General features: G+C 44.3%; 1 protein-coding gene across 2 annotated transcripts in view; it reads right to left on the reverse strand.

The window, feature by feature from the left end:
* PPA2 (inorganic pyrophosphatase 2) overlaps window positions 1-25,390 on the reverse strand; it is a 79,380-nt gene that overhangs the window by 45,628 nt on the left and 8,362 nt on the right. For both annotated transcript variants that reach the window (XM_030564493.1, XM_030564494.1), the window contains exons 4-7: window positions 14,638-14,691; window positions 12,159-12,278; window positions 10,855-10,941; window positions 7,281-7,407 (exon numbers count right to left, since the gene is read on the reverse strand). In XM_030564493.1, the coding sequence (XP_030420353.1) occupies window positions 7,281-7,407; window positions 10,855-10,941; window positions 12,159-12,278; window positions 14,638-14,691 (388 nt within the window). The remainder of the gene's footprint in view (window positions 1-7,280; window positions 7,408-10,854; window positions 10,942-12,158; window positions 12,279-14,637; window positions 14,692-25,390) is intronic.

The following is a 25,390-nucleotide window of genomic DNA, read 5'->3' on the forward strand; positions in this document are numbered from 1 at the left end:
CTGGTATGCATTTTCCAGCTCCGCTTTCATAAGCATCAAAGTCAACCCCAGGATTAAAAAAAGCAGATGAAAAAAAGTTAGCTGTTATTACAGTGAGTGTAAGCGGCTTGATTTGAATAAGGAAAATCTCTAGAGGCTGGCACGAATGATTACGGATTGCTTTTTGTCAAAGAAAACGGCCAATGAAAATGTGGCTCCCAAGTCTATCGGGCCTTACAAAAGGAAGCGATAAAAACATTTGTACAAAACTACCATTTTTAGTACAACAGATGCTGTTTCTTGCAAGCAAAGCTAAAACAACATGCTTGCAACAAGCTTTCTAAACAAGGTCTGTGGGAAGAGAAGACATATGTTTTTAATAACATCTTATAAACATTTACAGGAAGCAGCAGCTACATTCCATATAAATGCATTTGTTGTATTTTCTGCAGCAAGGGGGGAAAAAAAGCCCCAGTACAGACAATTAATTTCTTTATGTTGAATGCTTACACAAATTCCCAACAAAAGCTTTCATGGGCCTCTTCTGCTGTTCTGCATATAAATATACCCATGCATACAGAAAGGGAATATACACAGTACATGATACCAAGTAGTGCAATATTCAGCGACTGACCACTTAACTCAAAACTAACTTAAAGCCACCACATATGGTCATCATCTATAATGAATAAATACAACCCAAGACACTGCCCATTGCTATGTATTATGTTTATAAACAGCAGAGACTATTTCGTTTGGGGAGAGGAGAAGGGTGCTGATATTGTACAGTAACTATACACTAAGTTATTAATATACCAACATTGATAGAAATTATTTACAGATATTCATTCTAATGACCCACAGAATGAAACCACCTGGCCAAGATTTCCAAAAATGACCAGTGGTTTTGGCTTCCCTGGTTTTTATGTGCCGACCTTGAGACACCTTTAAGGGGCCTGGATTTTAGAGGGGAAGTGCTCAATACTTTCTGAGAGCAACTGTAAGACACCTCAAACCCAGCACCCCAAATCATTAGTCACTTTCAAAACACTTGGCCAATATGAATCTCATTTTAGGCCTTTGTCATTGGGGCTAAACACAATCATGCCCAAATATTTCTCTGAGTTTGCAGGAAAGGTAAATTGGTCCTGATCTGTATTTGAACTTCAATACATAAATTAAATCCCGCTATGAGACAAGAGGTCAAAAAAACTTTCCATTTCAAGACTTTGACTCTCCTCTTGGCCAAGATATTACACAAAGCTCAGGCCTGATTTAGAGATTCAAGAGCGGGGAAAAAATTTTAGATGCACACCCAGAACCACTTCCTTGTTTTTAAATTGCTTCACTGAGTCTGGCAATGGTTATCTGCCTAGCAGCTGCCTGGGCCGAACACGGCACTCAGGTCTGGAAAGGGCAGAGTTAAACCAAAGCTGATTGTATTAAAACGTGCTTCCCTTGCACCAATGAAAATTTCCAGGTTAAACTTTTTAATTTACGCACACACGTGAGCACACTTAAGAAGCCGGTGTCTGACTGCAGCTCAATTTGAAACAGGGCTTGTCCCCACCCCTTCTAATATTAAAAGTCATATTTTTATAACCCCAACATAATACATAAGGCTCAGCCCTTTGAAACTCTGTGTCCTTAATCCCCAGTGAAGTCAATGGGAGTTGATGCCTAGCACCTCTCAAACCCCAGATCGTGTCATTCAGGTATTGCAAATACAAATTGCAGCTTTTTCATTGGCATAGGCAGAGTTTCCAGTTTAAGCAGTACTTATCAATAAATGCCTCCAGAATTGGAGGCCTATATATTGGGAAGATTCTGTATAAACCATGGGAAATGCTCTGCTTTAAATAGTGTTTTAGAAATCAATTGCAGTTCTGAGAATGAAAAAAAACCCAGAATGGGGAAACATGATGTACCTGGTGCATGTTTAAATCAGTAAGAAAAAATTAATATACAACACAAGCCCAGGACAGGATTTTAAAGCATTTAGGACTTTACTGTCCCCGAATTATTTTTTCCAGATTTACTGTAACTAATCCTCACCAGAAACAATGCACATGCCTACTTTGAAATTTTAACACAAAGTGGCCTGAGTCACCCAAGCAAAAAAAAAAACAAAAAAACTAAATACTTTTCACAAATGTTAGCATAACAAAAAAGACTGAACAGATGTTATTCAGACTTCTGAAGGGGACAAAGGAGACAGGAAAGGTTTTTGCTGGGAAGAGACCAAACATAAGAACTCTACACCCAATCAGAACTATTAAATGAATAACAGAAAGTATCCAATGCCAATAGCATAATTCAATGATATCAGCTTGTCAGTTATTAGAAGAGGTTTCTTAGTTTTATCCACCGTTCATCTGAATAAAAAAAAAAGGTCTCATGGGGAGGAAGGAAAAACAAGTATGAAGGGACATTTTGTAATGCATATTCCACCAAATTTGTTTATTTTCAAAACGAAGAGGGATTTCTTTTAACCACTGCAAGCAACAGTTATGTTTTGTTGAATCAGATGGGGGACATCCTCTCCCCTCCAAATCTTGGATTACTCAGACAATCTCTGAAGTGACCATTTCTTATATTTAAGAAATGTTTTCCGCTTCACCCTCCAATTGTTAGAAGGACGCTTCTCAGGGTATGTCACCACAGCAACCAGACACCCGCAACTGGCCCTTGGCAGCCAACTCAGGCTCAAGAGCTTGGGCTGCAAGGCTGTTTCTGTTGTAGCCCAAGCTCTGGGACCATTCCACCTTGCAGAGTCGCAATGGACTAGGCTCCAGCCCAAGTCCAGAAGCCTACACTGCAATGCAACAGCACCAGAGCCCAAGCCCTGCGAGCCGGAGTCGGTTGGCATGGGCCAGACACAGGTGTCTGGTTGCTGCGTTGACATACACTCAAAATTGTGTATTTCCCATCTGTCAAGCTGCCCTGCAGTGGCTCAAGAGTGAGAGACCCAACCTCAGGGCAGACTGTTAGGAACCAGGGCACAAACCCCCAACTGGTTGTGAGTTTTGTACTTAAATTTCACCAACCAAATCATCAAGTGTGAACTCTTCAGACACTATAACAATCTTAATATGGAGTCACAGATATTCCTCTTGAGTACTCTCTGTCTTGCCACCCAGGTTAGCCTAACTTTGTGATAGATGGATCCTTACCCCAAGGATCACAGCAATATTCAGTATGAGAGGGGTAGCTGTGTTAGTCTGGATCTGTAAAAAGCAACAAAGAGTCCTGTCGCACCTTATAGACTAACAAATGTATTAGAGCATAAGCTTTCATTGGTGAATACCCGCTTTGTCAGTCATGCGTCTGACAAAGTGGGTATTCACCCACAAAAGCTTATGCTCCACTACATTTGCTAGTCTATAACAGGGGTAGGCAACCTATGGCACGCGTGCCAAAGGCGGCACACAAGCTGATTTTCAGAGGCACTCACACGCCTGGGTTCTGACCACTGCATTTTAATTTAATTTTAAATGAAGCTTCTTAAACATTTTAAAAATCTTATTTACTTTACATACAACAATAGTTTAGTTATATATTATAGACTTGTAGAAAGAGACCTTCTAAAAATGTAAAAATGTATTACTGGTACATGAAACCTTAAATTAGAGTGAATAAATGAAGACTCGGCACAGCACTTCTGAAAGGTTGCTGACCCCTGGTCTACAAGGTGCCATAGGACTCTTTGTAGCAATATTCAGGTTACTTTGAGTCCCAAAAGACAAGGCACTTAGCCCAGGTCAATTGCACACTCGATCTCACACCAAAGGCAGTTTATTAAAAGACTGACTACAAGCTATCTGAAGATTTATTTATATGGGACAAGGAAACGAGAGAGTTATTTCGAAGGTCAAAACAGGTAAACATATATACACACATGAATTTCAATCTCAAATTTCAAAATGTGAAAGAAGCTTGTATAATAAACAAGCGCTATCTGTCCTTTATAGCTAATCCAGGCTAAGCACTGGGGATCTTTTGCTTATGCCTAGTAATCCTTGCCCCCCACAGTCCAAGCAGCATAAAGATACGTTTCCTCATTGTTAGGGGTTTTTATTCCCCTCACCCTTCTGCTCTGAGCTTCAAACTCAGATGATGGGAGCAATTCACTTGCAAGACTCATCTTCATGGGAAATAAACAAAGAAATATTTTGTTCTCTTTAATGCTCCACTGTAGTCTGTCTGGTGTCGATGGGCCTTCCTTGTCGGGCAGGACATAACAGCTTCTGTTGGAGATTAGCACTTCATACTAGTTAATGCCTCTCTTCTGTCAGGTGATTTAAACACAGAGGCTTACAATGTGAATGCTCAAATATCACCTTACAACATCGGACACAGATGTTATAAGTGAGATTAATGCATGCATCAGCTCACAAGCATTCAATGAAGTCTAAACATTCAACACATTATTATAATTCTAATATCTATTTTAACAATCCGTACACAGAGGTGAGCCAGACTCATTTCAACTCTGTATTTGTCAGTAGTCAACTGAGGCAGGGGGACCCTGGCATGAGCTGACACCTGGTTGGCCAGCATCACATTAGCAGATAATTAGGCTTGCTAGATTAGGTTCCTTCTTCTGGACAAGAAAAAATGGATGCATGAGATTAAACTTGAAAGTTTAAGAAATACAACTAGAAAACCATGGCTATTCATGCAAATATATTCTCAAATGAAAAATTGTGTGCGCGCACACATCACATGCCAGATCATATTTTTTGTTTTTTAAAAAAAGAGATAAATAGTCTATTTCCAAATAAACTGGAGTTCTGTCACAAAAGCACCCAATCCTTTAGGGCAAGAATGTTACTCAATAAAACAAAATCAGATTTAAGACAGCACTAGTGCACTAAGTGTTAAACAGTGGCTCAGTTTTTTTTCCATATTTTACTTTTGTTATACTAAACTATTTCTTAATCAGTTTAAGTTATGGTCAAAAAAAAGTATAAGAGATTAAAAAAGAAAAAATGTCTAAAAATATATCATTAATTGTTTGTCAAGATCACTTAGGTAGCCACCAAGTGGTTCTTATTTATTACAAAATGTATATTGATACCCACTGAACATTATGGAACGTTGTAAACTTGGGTGCAAACATTGAGGGCAACTCCACAGATCTTAGTTCCTGTGTGAAGGAGGTGGGGAAGAAGACAGAAAGATGTTCTCAGATAATTGAATCTCAAATCAGTTAGCCCTTCTTACCAGATGTGCCTTTCTATTTACAAGCAACTACACTGTAGTTGCTAGCTGAAACTTCAGAGTCATTTCTAAGGGCTGTCACACGTTCTGATCATGGGGGCAAGGTCCATGGCAAAAAGCAAGGGTCTCAGCCTCCAAACCAAAAGTAGACGGAAAGAGGATCTATGTGCTACAGCTATCACCTGAAAAATCCAGGGCTAGTGATGAATCCAAGATGACCATGTGACTATGAACCACGCCAGCAAACGCTATGAACCCATAGACAAAAGGCACACTAACATCTCCTATCCATTCATGTAGATGCTTCCTTATGCCATTAGCATCAGTTCTATCTCATCCTGGTTTTGATGAAAAAAGAGGCATAGATCTGAGTGTCATCTTCGCACTGATGAAGCTGCAGGCTGAGACATCTCACTGCTTCCCTAAACTAAGCTTCTGGATCTCTGTAACAAACACAGTACAAGAAGGCAAAAACACTCTGCTGCAATTGATCTGCCTCAGTGATTTTACCAGCCTAACAGCTTCCTTATCCCTTCATCAGAGGTAATCTGCCATGGTGACCTGTGGAAACAATGAAAAGGGGAGGGCCATCTAGGTAGCAGCTCACTGATGCAGATAACAACTTGCCTTAATATTGCATTCAGCCACCAGGAAAATGGTTCAATGCTGAGCAGCATAATTCCTCAGACATCTGGAACGCTATTGGACACATCAGTTACTACAGACAGACCATTAAAGCGGGGACTATCCCAACAAAAGGATAAGTCCTGACCGCATGTATCTGAGAGTACACAGGATATTTAGCCTGAGAACATAATTATTACCTTGACAAAGATTGTCAAAGACTTGCACGCGACTTTAGCCCTTGGATTCCCAATGATTTTATTTGCTAGCTACAGGAAAGGTACAGAACAAGCACCGTGTGAAACATTGACAACACACCCTTAACTCTTCTGAAGGGAATACCTGCAGGAATGGGAAGGTAATCCGGTTACCATGCCACTTTAAAGCAACCCTACCAAGCTGAAATCTAGTCAATTTTTCAAAAATAAGTTAAAGGTCATTTCAGGCGCTAGTCCTGCCACCCATTTTTTGTGGCTCCACAAATCAACCTTTTTTTTTGTATTTTTTTTTCCTTCTCTGTTACTGTGCAAAGGACCCAAACAAAACAAACTAGTGGATGAATGGCTGTTGGGGAGACAAACTAACAATACTGAAAGTAAACACTTAAAAAGCTAATTTGTTTCTTTTTGTTTCTTTCAGCAATAGTACAAACTATTTCACAGTTGCAAGTAAAAGCTTTTCAGACAAATGTGATTTTATTTTTTAAGTTAGATGTGTTCTTTTAATCTGTACCTTCTCTCTGCTGACACTAACATTAAGGCTTCTGTTAGAGTCAATTGTAATAATGATTTTGCAATGTGAACTACAAAAAGCTAAAATGAGCCCACCAATTAATTTCACATGTGCAAAAATTCTCAGTTACTTGGGAATCATGTTGTCAAAACCCTACAGGACACTTTAAAAATGTAGGGACATCTTCAGAGTGCAAAACTATACCTATCCAAATACTCGTGAACAAAAAACCCCTCATACAGCCAATAGAAATTAGGGCTGTTCAAAGTAAATGACATTTGCAAGGGTTTAAACTTACAATTCTCCCAACTACTTACTAAGGCAGTCACGTTTCAAAGATCATGCTCTCTCACACAGGGTTCTGTGTGTGACAGGTCATCTAAGGAAGTCTGGAGATAGCCGCTAGCTTTCCTAAATCTTAGTGTGAGATACCTAAGTGCATTCCCTAAAGAAGATGTTTAAGGGCAGACTACATCAAATAGATGAATACATGCTCCCTTTTCTTTAAGCGATCTGCCTTGCTTCATCCTTTGAGTGTCAATGTCAAACACCACTCTACTGACCATGCAATTAAAACCAAGGTGCAAATATTTAAATCTGGAGCTGCACAGTTCGTAATCTAGGTCACATTTCTGTATTACCAATTCCAAATTCTAAATTTATCCTGTTCCTCAAAGTGCACTTGCTGAAATGGATGTTTGAGGACAGGTAAAGATACTTGCCATGAATTTTCTGGGCTTCTGGGTCATCCACACTGATGGCAATAATCTTCCAATCTGTCTCTCCTTCATCAATAAGAGCCATAACTCCAAGAACCTTTACCTGAATGATCTCACCAGGAGAGTGAACCTGAAAGCACAGCAGCACAATTTCTGTCTTAGAAAGGTACAGAAAAGGCTACACAGTCGCAACCTCTTTGTTTTCCTCTAACAGACCAAAAAGTTGTTCTCCTCTTTCAATTCTTCCACATTCCCATTCAGAGTTTTACTTCCTGTCCCTAATAGATTCCCAGGTCTATTTGCCCCTCTCCCGTCTTTTCTCACTTTTGATTCTCTCTTCCACCGCTCTGTGCAAGATCTCAGTAATTTCTTCAAGGAGAAAACTGACATGTTCTAGCAAAAATTTTCTTCCCTCCCCTCTATATTTACCCCAATCTGTGATCTAGAGGCACCACTCATTCATCTTCTAATCCCTTCTACCTATCCCTTCTATCCCCATCCCAAGTCCTCATCTCTTCTCTCACTCTCCTGGATCCTTTCTCCTAGCCTTCAAACATACACCTATCTCCACACTCTAAATTCACCCTGGCTTCTCCAAGTATACCTCATCTCTCTCCTATTCTTTTCCTCCAAGCCCCAGGAGTGTGAAGTTTCTTCCTGCTGCAGCCATTTCCTCTCCTTCAATTCCTTCTTGGATCCCTTGTAATCCAAATTCAGGTTCCGCCTCTCCACTGCCACAACCTTTACTTAGGTCACTAGCAATCAGTCTCCTTCTGGCATAGTCCAACGGGCACCTTCTGCAAACTCATTCTCCTTGATATATTCACCACCTCTAGCACAACTGATGATTGCTACCTCCCTTCCTAACTCTGTGGACTTTCAGAATTTTTCTCCCTCCATGTTGTTACCACCGTACCACTCCAAACGAGCCTTCGGAGCCTTCTTCTCCTCCCATCACAGTCAACATCCCATAAGCGCTATACTAGACCCTCTTTCCTTTCTCTCTCATCTCTGGGTGGCCTTAACCTACCACCTCTAAACAGGTAACTCCCAAATCTGCCTTTTCACCTAATCTATCCTCCTCACTCCAGTCTCACACGTTTGTTTTTCTGACTTGCGTTCCTAGATTTCCCCACTGGCAATTCAAGCTCAACATGGCAAAAAAAAATAAGTTCTCTCTCTCTTTTCTATTGCTGTTAAAAACTGCACTGCCCTTGTGAGTTATTTTAGCCATAAAACCTGCCATTTTTATCTCCTCTTGTCTCTCTCATTCAATACCCAAGCTTTTGTGAAATCCTGCTGGTTCTTTCTTCCCTCTCTAAAATCCACCATTTCACTGAGTTTAAGGCCAGAATAGACCACCAAATCATACAGAAAAAGAAGATAAAAACACTTCCAGGATATTTGGGAGCCAGAGGGGGGAATCCCTTCCTGACCCTCTGCCAGTGGCTGGCTGAAACCCTGAAGCATGAGCTTTTAGGAACATAAGACATAAACCTGAAGTGAACCCCAGGGTTTTTAAACCTTTCCCCTACCAAGACAAGCAACCCTCAGTTTCTTCTCAGATTCTAACAACAGAACCTTGCCCATACATTGGCAGGGCTGGTCTTTGGGGTGGGCTGTCCAGGCCCCTGCCGAGGGCGGCCCACCAAAGAGGGCGACATGCGCAGGGTTTGGATTCCCACCTGACCTGCTGAAGGCCAACTGGGCTGACAGAGGCGGGAAGCAGGCAGGCAGCAGCACTGGAGAGGGGGTTGGTGGGAGAGACCCAAGCTGCACGGGGTAGTTGGACGACCAGCCATGGAATCAAGTGATCAGATGACTCCTCCAGAGCAGGGGTTCCCATCCTCCGCCCTGCTCCACCTGTGCAGCCGCTGCTGTTCCTGTCCCCCCACTCATCCTCCTCCCCGGAGTCGCCCCTGGCCATTCCAGACTGGGAGCGTCCTCCTGTCTGCCGGGCAGGGTGGAGGCTGATGACAGGGTGTCCCCCTCACCCGTGCACCCGATTTCCATTGAGCTTGGGTGATGGGACGGGGAAATTGTGTGTGTCCTGCTGCCTCTCTGGGTCTGGAGCTGCTGGTGGCTGCTTGTGTCTGAACACAAGCCTTTAGGTTCCTGACCCTGAGTGCTTTCTTAAAGAGACAGTGCACGCATACACTCAGGCACACACATACTCCCCTCAACACAACACGCACTGCCTCTCTCACACACACGCACTCTCTCTCTCTCTCCCTCCCACCCCACCCCCACCCCCCCCACGCAACATACACAACACCAGGGCTCCCTGCACTCAAGTCACTTCTCCTAGGGCCGGCTCTAGCCATTTCGCTGCCCCAAGCACGGCGGCACGCCACGGGGGGCGCTCTGCCGCTCTCTGGTACCGTGGCTCCAGTGGACCTCCCACAGGCGTGCCTGCGGATGCTCCACCGGAGCCGCGGGACCAGTGGACCCTCCGCAGGCAACCGGCAGAGAGCCCCCTGCGGCGTGCCGCCCCGAGCACGCGCTTGGCGCGCTGGGGCCTGGAGTCGGCCCTGACTTCACCACTTGCCTTCTTGTACTGTGCTTGTTACAGAGATCCAGAAGCTGCTGCTCATCTTCCCTCCCCTTACACAGCCCAGGAGGTGCATGGGGCAGAGGAGCAGCAGTCCAGTGGGGGAACAAGCAGTAATGCCAGCTACTTTGTGCATCCAGGTCAGTTTCCCAAAGTGGGTGCAGGAGGGAGAATGAAAGGGTTAGGGGCACAGGGGGCACAGTGCAGGGGTTAGGTGCTCAGGCTCAGGAGGGAGGTGCAGGGGGTAGCAGTGAAGGGGGCACAGTGCAAAGGGCAGGTGTTGAAATGTGGGAGTATGCACTGTGCAGGGGTTGGGGTACAGGAAGGGCAGCGGTTGGGATAAAGGGGACACACTGCAGGGGTTAGGGGAACAGGAGGGGGCAGGTATTGGGGTGATGAGATGTGCACAGTGCAGGGTTAGGGGCTCAGGAGGGAGGTGCAGGGGGTAGGAGTGAAGGGGTACAGGGATTGAGGCACAGAAGGGGGGTACAGGGGTTGGGATGAAGGGGGCACACTGCAGGGGTAGGGGCAAAGGAGAGGACAGGTGTTGGGGTGTACAAGAAGGCACAGGTTGGGAGTGAAGGGGGAGTAGGCATTGGGGTGAAGGAGGGGGAGTAGGCATGGGGTGAAGGTGGCACAGTGCAGGGGTTAGGGGCACAGGAGGAGAATGCAGGTGTTGGGGCAAGGGGGCATGCCAGTGCAGGGTTAGGGGCACAGAAGGGAGGTGCAAGCATCACAGTGAAGGTGGCACAGTGCAGGGGCTAGTGGGGAAAGCAGGGTGGGGAGCACATGGGGGATCAGGGGCAATGGGGGAGCACCACACCCACAGGGGCCAGGGCACCTAAATGCAAGTTCGCCCAGGGTGCCATTTTTTCCAAGGCTGGCCCTGTACTTGGGTCATCCCACAACCACAAATAAATAGTGTAACCTCTTCCCTCTGGTCAATTGCTTCCACCTTGCCCCTCTCCATTCTATCCAAAAAGCTGCTACCAAAATATTAAAATAACTGTGTTTATTAAGACAAACCTTTGTGCCTATTTCACACACATCAATGGGATCATTATCACCACAGCATCCCGTATCCTTATCTTTATGGTGTGGATCTTCCCAAGTCTGTTAAAGGATTGAGAAACACAATAATTAAACTCCAATCACAATTCCTTAGTTTACCTATAAATTACAGAGGTTAATAAAACACCAGTAAATAAAGACACAGCCTCTCCTTTTTCTGGCAATAGGCATGCTTAGCTCAAGAAAGATGGTAGATTTTATGAGCCTCGATAAGATAGCTGGGAGAGCACCAGCCTTTTAATCCGAGGGTCTGGAATTTAAGTCCCTCTTCAGGTACAAACGCTAAGTCAAAATTGGATGTGTTTCTGAAGATACGTTCAACATTTTGTTTGTTGTTTTTTTTAATTAAAGCAGATTAAGTTTTAAAACTTAGTTATTTCCACTTTTAGAAAAAGTTTGCCATCAGTAGCTATTTTCCTGCTATAAGTGACTTTGTTTTTTGTGACTTTTATATCCTCTGAAGTAAGCAATTGTTTCAATTTGGGGATTTTTCTTTTCCATGTTTGACATAATGAATCTACTAGAAATGAGAGGGAAAAAACATGCCCACACCCACCCACCAAAAAATATGGATTTTGGGAAGAGAGAAAAGAGCCTTGTGGTGAAATTTCTTCTAAAGCACCCTCAAATACATTTCAGCACTGGTTGCTGATGAGCAAACATCTAAATCATGAGCAAACATCTAAATCCTTACTGTCACCAAATATGGAATTTCAGCCACTGTTTATAAACACAAAACAAAATTTTAAATTAAATATGATCAAACAAATCTGAAGATTCAAAATGAAATGAGTCAAAGTAACTAGTTTAACCCAAAACCAAAAGTCCCTATATATTTTTCCTTTGTCAAAGAGGTTAAGAGATTCCAATTAGTATTTACACTGCCAAATATGAACGGCCTACCTGAACTTTGTGTAATGGGAAAAAAATATTACTACTTCTTTGTTTAAGTACTTTTGAATGACAGGAAGATGACAGCCTAATCCTGTCACATAGTACAGGGAAGTAAAAAGTATAAATTCAAGGTTCCTTAAATACTTAACTCCTTCCTGAAACAGCGCACACATTTACACATATGCTCCAATTCTGATCAAAATTTATGGACACACTAAAGGTTTGTATAAAAAATTCCTAATTTACAAATCTATCAAACAAAAAGGTCCTTCTTGCAACTTATTTGCATTCAGGCAATGCTCAGGATTTATAAGGTAATTTACTCAGAAGACAGGAAGGTTTCACCATTATAACAAAAATGTTACCTGAGGGAGGGCACCATAATTCCATATATAACCCTTGTGAGGAAAGATATTGGCCACATATCGAAGCTTGCCTTTCTTTATATCTTGTTTAATGGGATTCAATGGTTCCTTGGTGGCAATCTAAGCAGATTGTGAAAGAGAGAGAGTGAGAAAAGAATTCTAAAATGCACAGCAATTAATCCTGTACCCAACTGGGTAAGAAGTTGCATTTTGGGCAGTGGGGAGAGCATGCCTGAAGTTTGGAAATTATTAAAGTGTGATAGCCTCACTAACTCTCCAGGGTCACGTTCAAAAATCTGACTTGCTATTCATGTTTTAAGCTTTGGAGTGAAGTATTCATGGCAAAAAAAAATAAAAAGCTGGACCTAGACAAGCAAAGGCATACCATTATAAGGAGTCTGTCATGGTCAGCTACAAATACTGAAGAGGAACTAGGTTTGAAGCTCTGCACTTTATGGGCCAAATTCGGCAGTAACATAATTAGGGGCCCAAGCTGATCAGACAACAAGGGGTTGACAATGATGGAAAAACTGCTTTAACTGTTAGTTGTTTTCCTCCATCTGTTTTCTCTACCCATAGTATAGCAGTTACACTTGTTCTGTACACTCATTCTGCACACTCAATGAACACCAAACTGGTGCAGATTAAGTTAAATCAGAAAAAGGTACTCTTGTTCTGAAATAAGTGTCTCCACATGGGGACCTATTGCAAAATAGCTCATTCTACAATAGCTATTCTGGCCAGTTTCCCCAAGTAGACAAGTCTGACTTTACCATCTACACATGTTCTCTGATCCATTTACACTAAGCATATGACATATACCATTTAAATCACCACTGAATTTGGCCCATAGATTTCCAAAGGAGTTGCATCCATTTACACCAGGTCAGAGCTGGACATTGTGCCTCTAATATTAGGTCTACTTCTTGTATAAATACAAAGCATGCTCCAAAAGTTGTGACTGATTGTGCAATTCTGGTTTCAGTCAGGATTTTCCCTGCATTTGGCCAAATCCTACCAGTGAAAATATGGAGTAACTCCACCGAGATTGGTGATGTTTCTCCAGATGTACAGCGATGTAACTGAGCAAAATAATTTGGCCCCTGCCTGATGTTGCCAGAGCGTCTTGGAAGAGGCTGCTGGCAATGCAAAAATGAGAATGACCTCAAGGAAGTCAAGGAAGGCCAACAGGAAACTATGTGAACTGCTGGGGCTGAGTGACATGCAGGAAATGTGGTCTAATAAGATGGGGCAGGGGAGGCAAGTTTCAATAACTTTGTTTCTTAAATTCTTTAGATCAGTTAAGAAAATCTTCCCATGAAGGGAAGAGCAGTCCAGGAGTCACAGATGTGTGGTGATCTTTGTCTAATTTTGCCTTCCTACCATGGTCCAATCTCAAGGATCGTGTCTGGGAGTGGGGAAGGGGTTAGGACAGGAGTGGGCAAACTTTTTGGCCCGAGGACCACATCTGGGTATGGAAATCGTATGGTGGGCCATGAATGCTCATGAAATTGGGGTCTGGGGTGCAGGAGGGGGTGAGGGCTCTGGCTGCGTGTGTGGGCTTTGGGGTGGGGCTGGGGATGAGGAGTTTGGGATGCAGGAGGGTGTTCCTGGGACCGCGGGGTTCGGTGGGCGGGAGGGAGATCAGGGCTGGGTCACAGGAAGGGGCGAGGGATGCAAGCTCCAAGTGGCGCTTACTGCAAGCAGCTCCCAGAATTAGCAGCATGTCCCCCCCCTCCAACTTCTACATGAAGGCATGGCCAGGCAGCTCTGCATACTGCCCTGTCCGCAGGCGCTGCCCTGCAGCTCCCATTGGCCGTGGTTCCTGGATGCGGAGCCCCCTGACTGCTCCTACGTGCAGGAGCCGGAGGGGGGACATGCTGCTGCTTCCAGGAGCCTCACAGAGTGAGGCAAGCCCCTGACCCTGCTCCCCAGCTGGAGCACCAGAGCAGGGCAAACTTCAAAAGTAACTAAGTGCCAACAACTGCTCTTAGATTAAATATGATGTTTTTCGATAGCCGATACAGAGAGGTCAAGATTAGGACTGGCACACTATAATTTATTCACCAGTAAAGCTCATGGAGGGATTAAATCTTTTGAATCCAAAGTTAAATATGTTACGGTACCTGTGTATTTGAGAGGAAGATTGAGTTCAGGACACTATCCTGCAACTATCCTGTTCTGCCCCTCTTATGCATGTTGAGTAGTACCTTACTCTGCACCTTGAAATCAAGGTTATTGAGGAATAAGGAAATACTCAATGTGAGTAAAGGAGACAAAATTAGGCCCTTAATTTTTTTTTTTTAACTACAGGAAAAACGTCAGCATGAATAACCGCAAAAGAACATTGTCGTAAGAATTTTACATATAAGGATACAACTGAATAAACTGACTTTCTAAAATGTTGGAAACCATTACATCACCATCAATTCTGCAAATATCTATATATTTAATAAACCAAGGTTGTTTTTTTAATTACCTCCATTTTAGCGTTTGACCAGCGAGGCACTTCTACAACCATGTTAAACACTACCTAAAAAGAAAAAAAAATTCAAGTATTTAAAATAAAGCTAAGTTGGTGATAAACAATTTTGTGATAAGTTATTTCTTCTGCATCTGACAGCAATACTTGCTGACACTGACAACTCAGACATTTAATTTTCTAGATGCAACATATTTACAACACTATAGTTTGTTACGTTATTCCATATTCCCACATTCCACATTCCCCAAAAGTAGAAGACAGGGTAACTATTAAGGAAGACTTAGAAATCTCCACAATGCTTTTCAGTCTGGTCTATGATATATTTCTTCACACAATGTTCAATTTGCCTGTGGAACCCATGGCCACAGGACATCATTTAAGCCAACAACTTAGCAGGATTCAAAAAGGATTGAACATTTTAGATAAAATGGATATTTGAAAAATAAACAGGAGTTTTGAAAGGAATATAAACTCAAGCATAAACACAGAACAAAATAACCCCACATACTCTGTCAAGACACTACAGTGCAAACACTTGGCCCTCTGGAGTAAGAGAACAAACAACACATGACAGAGGGGTAGTTACAGTGCTAAATGCACTACTGGAAGGTGCTCATATCACACTCATCTCTGTAGTATCTAAGATCCAACTGAAAATAGAATAGGGTAAAATTTAACCTCCAGTTAATGCCGGTTAAGAGGAAATTATCCCTGGGGGCAGGTTATCACATAATTGCTTACTGCGGGGTTTCTTGCGCCTTGCTTTGAAGCAGCTGGCACCAGTCAGTGTTGAGTGTAGGATACTGGGCAAAACTGCTCTGATCCATATGGCAATTCCTGTGCTCCTATGCCTTATTTTCTGTGTGACAAGGTGAGTGAGGCAATATCTTTTATTGAACCAACATCTGTTGGTGGGACAGACAAGCTTTCAAGCTTACACAGAGCTCTTCTTCAGGTCTGGGAAACTAAGGCCAGGTCTACACTACAAACTTACATTAGTATAACTACGTCACTCACAGATGTGAAGAATCCCCAGCCCTAACTGACACAGTTATACTGACCCAACCCTTGGTGTAGACAGCGCTACGTGGATGGAAGGGTTTCTCCTGTCAACATAGTTACTGGCTCTTGTGGTGGTGGATTAACTATGCCGATGGGAGAAGCTCTCCCATCAGCATAGAACTGTCTTCACTGAAACACTACAGCAGCACTGCTGCAGTTTTAAGTGTAGAATCATAGAACTAGAAGGGACCTCGAGAGGTCATCAAGTCCAGTCCCCTGGACTCGTGGCAGGACTAAGTATTATCTAGACCATCCTTGACAGGTGTTTGTCCAACCTGCTCTTAGAAACTAAGGCTATGTCTACACAGCGCACCCTTACAACAGTAGGTCTGTGCCGCTGCACCCATGCCGCTGTAAGGTGCGCTGTGTAGCTGCTCTTTATCGCCAGGAGACAAAATAAAACCACTTCCAATGGGGGGCAGTAGCTTCCTCATCAGGAGCGCGGCTCCCGCCAATGAAGCACTGTCCACAACAGTGCTTTTCATTGTTAAAACTTTTGTTGTTCGGGAGGGGGTGGGGGTTTCACACCCCTGAGCGATAAGTTTTAACGATGAAAGTGCCAGTGTAGACAAAGCCTAACATGATTTTTTTAAAAAGAAAGATGAACCGTCAAACTGACTTCATTGGAGTTGCACCAGGCTTGAATTTGTTCCAAAATGTCACCTTGCCTAGGACCCTAAGAGACACTTCTTACATGAATGTAAAATGTGTAATAGATATTGCAACCTCATGCAACATCTTTGGGGACCACATTGTATTGAGCTGAGGTATGGTTTTTGTATCATTGTGGGTCAAGGGTTGTATTCAACTCCAGGGGGATGGGCTACTACAGTTCCTCCAGGAAATAAAAAGAGGGGAGGTGGTTATTAAGGTGAATCACTCAGGTTGTAATCATCTCTAGAAAGATCTCTCTCTCTGAGAAGGTTTGCATTTACCAGGTCAAACTGCTTTTTCCAGAGACCAACAGACAAAGAAAGGGCTTTTGGTACAAAAAAGACTGAGTTTAAACTAATGCATGGCTTTCTTATGATTCAGCAAACAGACAGGACCTTGGATCCTAGGAGAACCCAACCCCTGGAAGGACTGCAAAGACTGACATCTACCAGAGCTCTATGCTGGAGGTGGAGTGATCTCTGTCAAGCATGTAGGAACTTCGATTGTTTTTATATGTTTCTTCTGTGATGCTTTTAACTTAAGAATAGCTGTGCTTACTTAGAAAGAGCTGTGAGATAATTTGTAACTGCTGGCAATGGGCTGTTCATAGCCTTTGGACAGAATACAACACACAGGTTCTGCCTGTGAGCCAGACTGGCTTGCTGGGGATATCACAGTGAGGTGCAGAGGGATTGCCTAACCCCCAGTCTGAATGGAGAGACACACAGGTCTCCATACAAGAGAGGTGATTGCTGGGAGTCTAAACTTTAAGTGGGTGCTTAAGGAAGACTGGATTGGAGGGGGTGGGAAATGGTGTCAAAGGTGCAGTTAACCCTGAAACTGACATGAAGTACCTGGATTTTTGCTCCTAGTGATCTGCTGTATTAACTAACAAATACATTTCCAGAGCTGATACAACAGTCTGATCAACGCCAGCCTCTGCAGTCCCAAATTTGCACCCTCTTCCCCAAATTTGAGAGATGAACTAAAAAGCACAAGAGGGAATCTCAACAGTCACCTTTCACTGATTTTTCCTCAAGGTCGCAAGTAATTCACGGTCCTCTCATAGCCAGAAGATCCCAAAACACATTCTATATTAATTTGTATAATGGTCATGCCCATAATGCGCTGTCCAAATTCATAAGACAGAATCTATCTCCTGAAAAGTCCACAACCTAAGCTAATAAGCAAGGAAGAAAGCACAGAGTTCTTAAGAATCAGTTAAGTGAGATTATTCCCTGGGTAAAGAGCATCTTGAAGAAAAAGGACATAGTTATGAAAGAACATAGTTCAGGGCTGGCAGCACCGAAGGAGACAAAACTGGGATGAAAGTGTGATAAGAGACAAAAGCAGATAAGGACAGGAATGCAAGGAACCGGTTATGGGGGATGTCTGACAACCATCTTTAACTCTCCCCCAGAACCACTGGGCTTACTGCGTAGCACTGCGATCATGATGGGGCAGGCTCTCGCAGTTGGGGAGAGATGGCAAAACACTGTTTAATGGGCTCACTCCAAAAATGTTAAGGCCAATTCTGGTATGGAGCGCATAAAAAAACAACAAGAAGACTAAACAAATAATCATTTTGACTTTCATAATTACAACAGGAAAAGGACCTATAAAGTCTTGCTGAAATATTACAGGATAAACTTTCACTGCCATCAGAGCCTTATTTTTGTTGTGAAGGAGACTGCAGGAGATTTAGCCGTACACCTGTGTTGTAACTGCATTTTCCTGACTGCATCTGTAACTGTGGCATCTGGAGAATATAGAGATTTTTTAAAAACCTAAATTGATCAAGAACTGCTTGAGGCCTGCAGTGAGTCAAGGAAGACTCTCAGGGCCAGAGCCTCAGCTAGCGTAAATTGGTGTAGCACAAGTTATTTCAGTGAAGCTACATTGATTTATTGCAGACAAGAATCTGGCCCTCAGTATTTCTGATATCGGTTGAACACAAATGGTCAAGAGCACTAAATATAACAGCCTGATAGATTAATTCATATGCCAAAAAAAAATTAAAAAATCCAAAAGGCCTCTGAAAGGTTGAGCCGTCCAAGTTTCAGCAGTTGCGGATGTTTACAAGAGTTTAATAGCTTCATGCAATCCTTGTTTAAAAATAAAAACAGTTCGTTTATGGGACAATCAATTTTTTTCAGGGATTAACCAGAGCCCTTGACCTGGGTGCAAAGGGTTCATGACGGGATGGTTTTAGTGTTGATTAGGGAGGTATGTACAGGAGGATTTGACAGCTGGAGATGAAAGGAAGAGAGAAAAGGTTGTTCATTCCTCCCTCATATAGTCTATGTTGTGTCTTCTCTTCTTTTCCCTCACTTCCTCTTGTCCATTCTCCTCTCCCTTCCCTTCCTAGATTTCACCCTTGGATCTTCCCAGCATTCCCTCTTATTCTCTCCATCACATAGACTCAGTCCTGCCTTTCCACCCATGAATGTCGCTTGCTTCCCCCATTCGTTATGGCTTGCCACAACGTGCTGCCCCCCTCTGTTACAGAGGAAGCAAGCAGAAGTACAGATGCCAACCCTGGTCTGACAGGTGCCTCCTGTACATGGTGAGCACCCTCTAGGCTCGCAATTTGGAGCAACACCCCAGACTCCACATGGTGCAGACTCTCATACGTGCGTATGAGGGGCTTCGTGGAGGGCAGGCTGTATGATAGACCTGGACGGAGGTGGCCCCTGGGGTGCATATTTGTTCACACCACCTACTTACAGTTTCACCAGCTCTGCTGGGTGGGGGCTTCTTTGGAAGAGCAGTCTGCTGGGGTATAGGGAAAAAACAGGACAAAACATTTTTTTGTAATACAGACAGGGACAGCCCATGTTAGCTGGATCCTCTCAGTTCTCAGGGACACACAGATTCTCTACTTATATATAAGAACCGAGACTGTATTGTTCATTCGCATTAATATAGAGTACAGTCGTTTTCACTTATGCTCCATTAAATACCCTGAGAGCTGAGAGGGGGAATCATTGGCTGCTAAGTGGGGAAAAATTAAAGCATTACATTGTCTAGTTTCGAAGATACAATATGCCAACAGGAAGAAAACAATTAAAAATATTTAGTAGTATCCCTTAAATTACAATATTTTGTCTATGACATATAAGAGCAACCCACAGCCAAAGGAGCAGTTTCAGGAAGGGCAGGAGAGGAGGAAACAGGGATGCAAATAGTTTACATGAAGAAATCTGTTTCTGGCTCCGTTCCTGGACCACCTCCCTACAAGCTGCCTTCTGGCTTGAAGAGTCCTTTCTCACATACAACCCTTCTCTCCTCCTGGTAAATCACTCTTTCCCTGCTGAGCTGCTCACTTCCTTCCCCAGTCCTGCTGAGCTCCTGATGCTGTAACCAGTGGATGTGGGGCAGGGATGCGAAACTATTTGTAATGGGGGAGAGGGGGTGAAGAAATTTGATTTTTGCCTGGGGGGATGGGGGAAACAGAGTTTAGTGGCTGCTGTGGAATCTTTTAAGGGATAAAGCAATTTTGAGTAGAAGAGGAAGCAAGAACGCAGGGTAGCCTGTGCCGAACATGAGGAAGAGAACAAAACTGATGGGAAGAGAAGGAGATAAAATGAGGAACAAAAAGGATGGTGAGCTTTTCCAGAAAAAGTCTGCAGTTACTCCAGCCACTTGTATAGCAAAGTGCTTTTGGAAAATATAATTTGAAAAAAAAAAAAAAAAGCATTCTGGACCTGCTGACATACCTTGCTTACGCTTTGTACCATGACAAGGGCAGAGATAGAAGACAGCAGCTATACTTCCACTGTTTCTCTTCTGTGATGATTTAATGCAGCTGCTGCTCATTTGTGATTTTACCAACTCTCATCACAGGCCTGAGCCGAAGGTCTAAGAAGAGTGAACAGAGCAAGCCACAGCCCAGTGCCTTAAACTACAGAAGAGCAAAGAGGGATGAAAAGAAGGACTACCATGACACATGATCACAGATATATGGAGACATGCTTACTATGGACTTGTTCACAATATAAGCCCCATCCCCAATGTATCACTTGCTATGAGGTGCTGGCCAATGAAAACCAAACCAACAATCTCCAGCTATATCTAGAGACCAAACATTCTAGCCTGAAAGACAAGCCTCTGGAGTTTTTCCAGTATAAGTTAACAAAGCTACATGGCCAAAAATGCGCAATGTCCACTCTGAAGTCAACAGGCAGGCAGACATCTCATCTTGTGAGTCTTTGCACTGAAAAGCGAAGGGGAGTCTGATAACACAAGGGAACGGTTTTTACTTCAAGCTGTACAAAGAATTGGTTTCGGTGATGTTCAGTGATAAGATAAGCATGCAACTGGACACTTTAAAGTTGTGAAAGATCCAGGACCAAGAAGAATCTCTGCCATTGGTGAAAATGTAGCATCAATCTTCTCAAGCTTGAGGCAACTATTTCTCTGCAATTAAATCTCACTAATTCACTGATGTGGCTTCCTTTGCAAACTCTCTCTCCTAGGCAGTGGTGAGCTGGAGCTGGTTCACACCAGTTCGCAAGAACCGGTTCTTAAATTTAGAAACTAGTGTAGAACCGGTTGCTAAAGGGGCGAGTGGGTGGACAAACACCGTCCTGTTTGGTCTGCCTGAGCTCCCAGCTGGGGAGGCTCCTCCTCCCCCCGACAGAGCCACAGCGTGCCGAGCTTCCAGCACCAACGCAGCTCTGCAGCTCCTGCCACCTTTTAGCGCCATGGTAAGGGGGCCGGGCAGGAGGGATTGCCAGGGCTGCCCTGAGGAGGGGGAAGTGGGGCAATTTTCCCCATGCCCCAGGCCCCACGGGGCCCCCACGAGAATCTCTGAGGCTGCCCCCCACCCCGGCCTCCGCCTTCTCCCCTACCCAACCCCCCCCATTCCCTGTCCGATTACTGCCCCCCAGAATCTCTGCCCCATCCAACCCCCCACCCCGCGTTCCCTATCCCCGGGACTCCCTGCCCCTTATCCAACCCCCCAGGCCCCTTACCATGCCACTTACCCCCACCTCCCCCCTCTCCCGGAACCTCAGTTTGCCACGTCCAGGATCGGCCCTGAACAGCGCTGCAGCAGTGTGGCTCCTGCAGGGCCTGAGCTCCTCCTGCTTAGAACCGCGTGCTAAGGGGGCGGGGGTCTTTCGGCGTGGTGGTGGATAGGGTCAGGACACTCAGGGCAAGTAGGGTCCGGGGGGGGCAGTTAGGGTGGGGGAGTCTCAGGAAGGGGTGGCCAGGAGACAAGGGCAGAGGGGTTGACGGGTTGTGGGTTCTGAGGGGGGCAGTCAGGGGCAGGACATGGGTTGAGGGAAGGAAAACAGGCACGTGGCGCTTTTACTCACCACGCAGTTCCCTACCGGGTCTTTGGCAGCACTTCAGCGGTGGGTCCTTCACTCACTCTGGGTGAAGGACCCGCCGCCAAAATGCCACTGAAAACCCGGAGCGAGTGAAGACGCCGCCGCCGAAGTGCTACCAGGTACCCAGTAGGGAATCGGTTCTTAGGATTTTGGGAGCTCATCACTGCTCCTAGGTTAGATATTAATCTGGTGGCTGAGTGCAAGACGACTTCCTTTGTTCTCTCTCTCTGCTAACCAGCACAACTGCAGGGGAAATTTTTCAAATATCATACGGAAAACGTTCCTGAGTGGGAACATTGTGATGGTCTCCACAGATGGAGCACAAGCAATGGCATCACAGAGGTCTGGTTACATATAGCTGCTTTGTAGCACTGATGGCTCCTTGTATAGACCAGGAGGCTCTAATCACAAGAAAATCACCAGCATATCTGAAAAACATGAAGGATACTGCTGGGAAGACAGTTAACTTCCTTAGAGCTTATCCCATGAATCCTAATGTTTTTGCTGTGCTGAATGATCAATGCTGCCAAGTTCCTCCTTCACACTGGTATGTGTTGGTTTTATCACAAGAAAGCACTGACACACCTTTTTGAACTCCCTCCCAAAGTGCTAGTCTCTCTGGCAAGTCACTCACTTGCCTCGCCCGCCTGTTTTGATGACCCCTTATGGCTCACTCAGCTGGCTTATTTACCAGAAGTTTTCACTTGACAGAGGGAACTCAGCTTGAGTTTGCAAGAACAGCCTGTGATGCTATTTAACACAGAACATGTCTGATCTCGATTTAAGAAAAAAACAAACTTATGGGACTCTGCAAGTAAATGAGGATAATCTCGACGTGCCTAGATAATTTCCTCACTGAAGCCCACACACATCTTCCCATTTGAAGTAAAAGCATGTATTCAAGAACACTTGACTCAGCTGAAAACAGAACATCTGTGAATAAAACATCAAAGACACGTACAATGATGAGCTGGTTAGAAGACCTTTCAGTGCAGCAGGGAGCGACATTTCAGATTTGTCTTTAAAAGACCACTATGGCCCCTAAAAAGACACTAAGCGTATGTCTACACTACAAAATTAGGTCAATTTAATATAAGTCGATTTTTTAGAAATCGATTTGATACAGTCGGATTGTGTGTGCCCCCATTGAAGACCATTAAGACCATTAAGTCGGAGTGCGTCCACAGTACCGAGGCTAGCATCGACTTTCGGAGCGTTGCACTGTGGTAGCTATCCCACAGTTCCTGCATTCTCTGCAGCCCATCAGAATTCTGGGTTGAGCTCGCAATGCCTGATGGAGCAAAAACACTGTCGCGGGTGGTTCTAGGTACATGTCATCAGCCCCCCCACACCCCCTCCATGAATGCAACAGCAAAAAATCATTTCTTGCCTTTTTTTCCTGGGCTACCTGTGCAGACGACATACCATGGCAAGCATGGAGCCTGCTCAGCTTACTGTCACCGTACATCTCCTGGGTTCTGCTGGCAGACGCGGTACTGCAGTGCTACACAGCAGCAGCTCCTTGCCTTTGCAAGTTAGCAAAGACAGTTAGCAGGTGCATTGTACCGTCTGCTGCTGTCTCCTGGTTCCTCCTGGCCGGCCTCGGTGAGGTCAGTCGGGGACGCCTGGGCAGACATGGGTGCTCCTGGCCAGCCTTGGTGAGGTTGGTCGGGGGTGCCTGGACACAAATGGGAGTGACTCCAGGTCATTCCCTTCTTTACGTTCAGTCTAATGGAGATTCAGTCCTGCCTGGAATATCAGGCAAGCCTAAAAAACAACCAGAGAGGCAAACAGCCACTCTGGGTCAGAGCCCCAGACATCCCGCTTCTATGATGAGCTGCATGCCATTCTAGGGGGTGCCCCTACAACTACCCCAACCCTGTGCTTCCCTCCTCCCCCACCCCTCCCAGGCTACCTTGGCAATTATCCCCCCATTTGTGTGATGAATTAATAAAGAATGCATGAATCTGAAACAACAATGCCTTTATTGCCTCTGCAAGCGGAGATCAAAGGGGGGAGGGGAGGGCGGTTGGCTTACAGTAAAGTTGAGTGAACCAAGAGGGCAGGTTTTCATCAAGGAGAAACAAAAAACTTTCACACCATAGCTTGGCCAGTCATGAAACTGATTTTCAAAACTTCTCTGATTCGCAGCGTGCCCTGCTGCGCTCTTCTAACAGCCCTGGTGTCTGGCTGCACATAATCATTTAATCTTTTAGAACAGAGTTCTGATCGCACAGATTACTCTCTCCATACAGCAAACAGATCCAGTACCTCACATTCGGTCCATGCTGGAGTTCTTTTGTGATTCTGGGACTCCATAGTCATCTCTGCTGATCAGCTCACCACGGTGGCCAAAGAGGAAATGAAATTCAAAAGTTCGCAGGGCTTTTCCTGTCTACCTGGCCAGTACATCTGAGTTGAGAATGCTATCCAGAGTGGTCACAATGGAGCACTCTGGGATAGCCCCTGGAGGCCAATACCATCAAATTGCATCCATACTACCCCAAATTCGACCCAGTAGGGTCGATTGCAGTGCTAATACCCTCGCCAGGGAGGAGTACAGAAATCAATTTTAAGAGCCCTTTAAGTTGACAAAAATGGCTTCGTTGTGTAGACAGGTGCAGGGTTAAATCGATCTAACACTGCTAAATATGACCAAAACTCGTAGTGTAGACCAGGGCTAAGGGAATGTCTACACTTCAATCAGACAACCTCAGCTGGCCCGGGCCAGCTGACTCCTCGCGGGGTCCTAGAGCCCTAGATCAAGCCCAAGCTCAAATGCCCACACCGCAATTAATCACCCCCTTAGCCCGAGCCCTGTGAATCTGAGTCACCTGGCACAGGCCAGCCAGGGGGGTTTAATTGCAATGTAGATATACCCTGAAGACTACAGAACCAGCCCCTGACAGAACTGTGACTGCAACTATAGGAAGAACATCCAGCATTCACAGATGGAGATTTGAAACTTTTGATGCTTTTCACATCTACTTACCTGGGCAAGAGAGTGAATTTTCAGTGCTTGCAGTACTTAAAACAAAGCACAGGTTCAGATTACAAGATAGTAATGATCTGAGACTAAAAGTAATTATCTCCCCTAACATCTGGAAGGCAGCCATCCCCAACTCATTAAGTAGTTCAAATATATAAATAGTTTCTTTATTCTCTTTTCCATGCTAGCAATTACAGTAGTTACACAGGGTTGACATGATTGCAAATCTGAGAGTAAATCAGAGTTTGGAAAGGGAGGAGGCCCATGATACGGCCTCACTACTAAACGACGCCCTATACCAGGAAAAGCTGGGGAAATCTTTTTTATTAGAACAAACCAAGCAAGTTGATCTTGCAAACTGCTAAGATGTATGTCCATACTTCAGTGAAGAACTGAATTAAGCACATCAAAAGATAGACCAATATTTTGTAGTCCCCTTTTCAATATCACAAGTGCTCAGAACAATTTTAAATAAATCTGAAACTCAGGAGACTTATGCCAAATTATTTCTATTTTCTATATCTAAACTGCCATTGGATGTACATTATTTACCAGAGAAACACTTGACTAGTATAATTTAACATATGGTTTTAGTACTGCTAGAAGTGCCAACAATTAAGTAAGATCCTGAACACATGTGCTTATTTAAAAAAGCTATGCCACTTTTCATGGGATTAGGAAAGGTAGCCAGGTTGGTTATCTATTG

The sequence above is a fragment of the Gopherus evgoodei genome, chromosome 5 (genome assembly GCF_007399415.2).
Source record: "Gopherus evgoodei ecotype Sinaloan lineage chromosome 5, rGopEvg1_v1.p, whole genome shotgun sequence".
Taxonomy (NCBI): domain Eukaryota; kingdom Metazoa; phylum Chordata; order Testudines; family Testudinidae; genus Gopherus; species Gopherus evgoodei.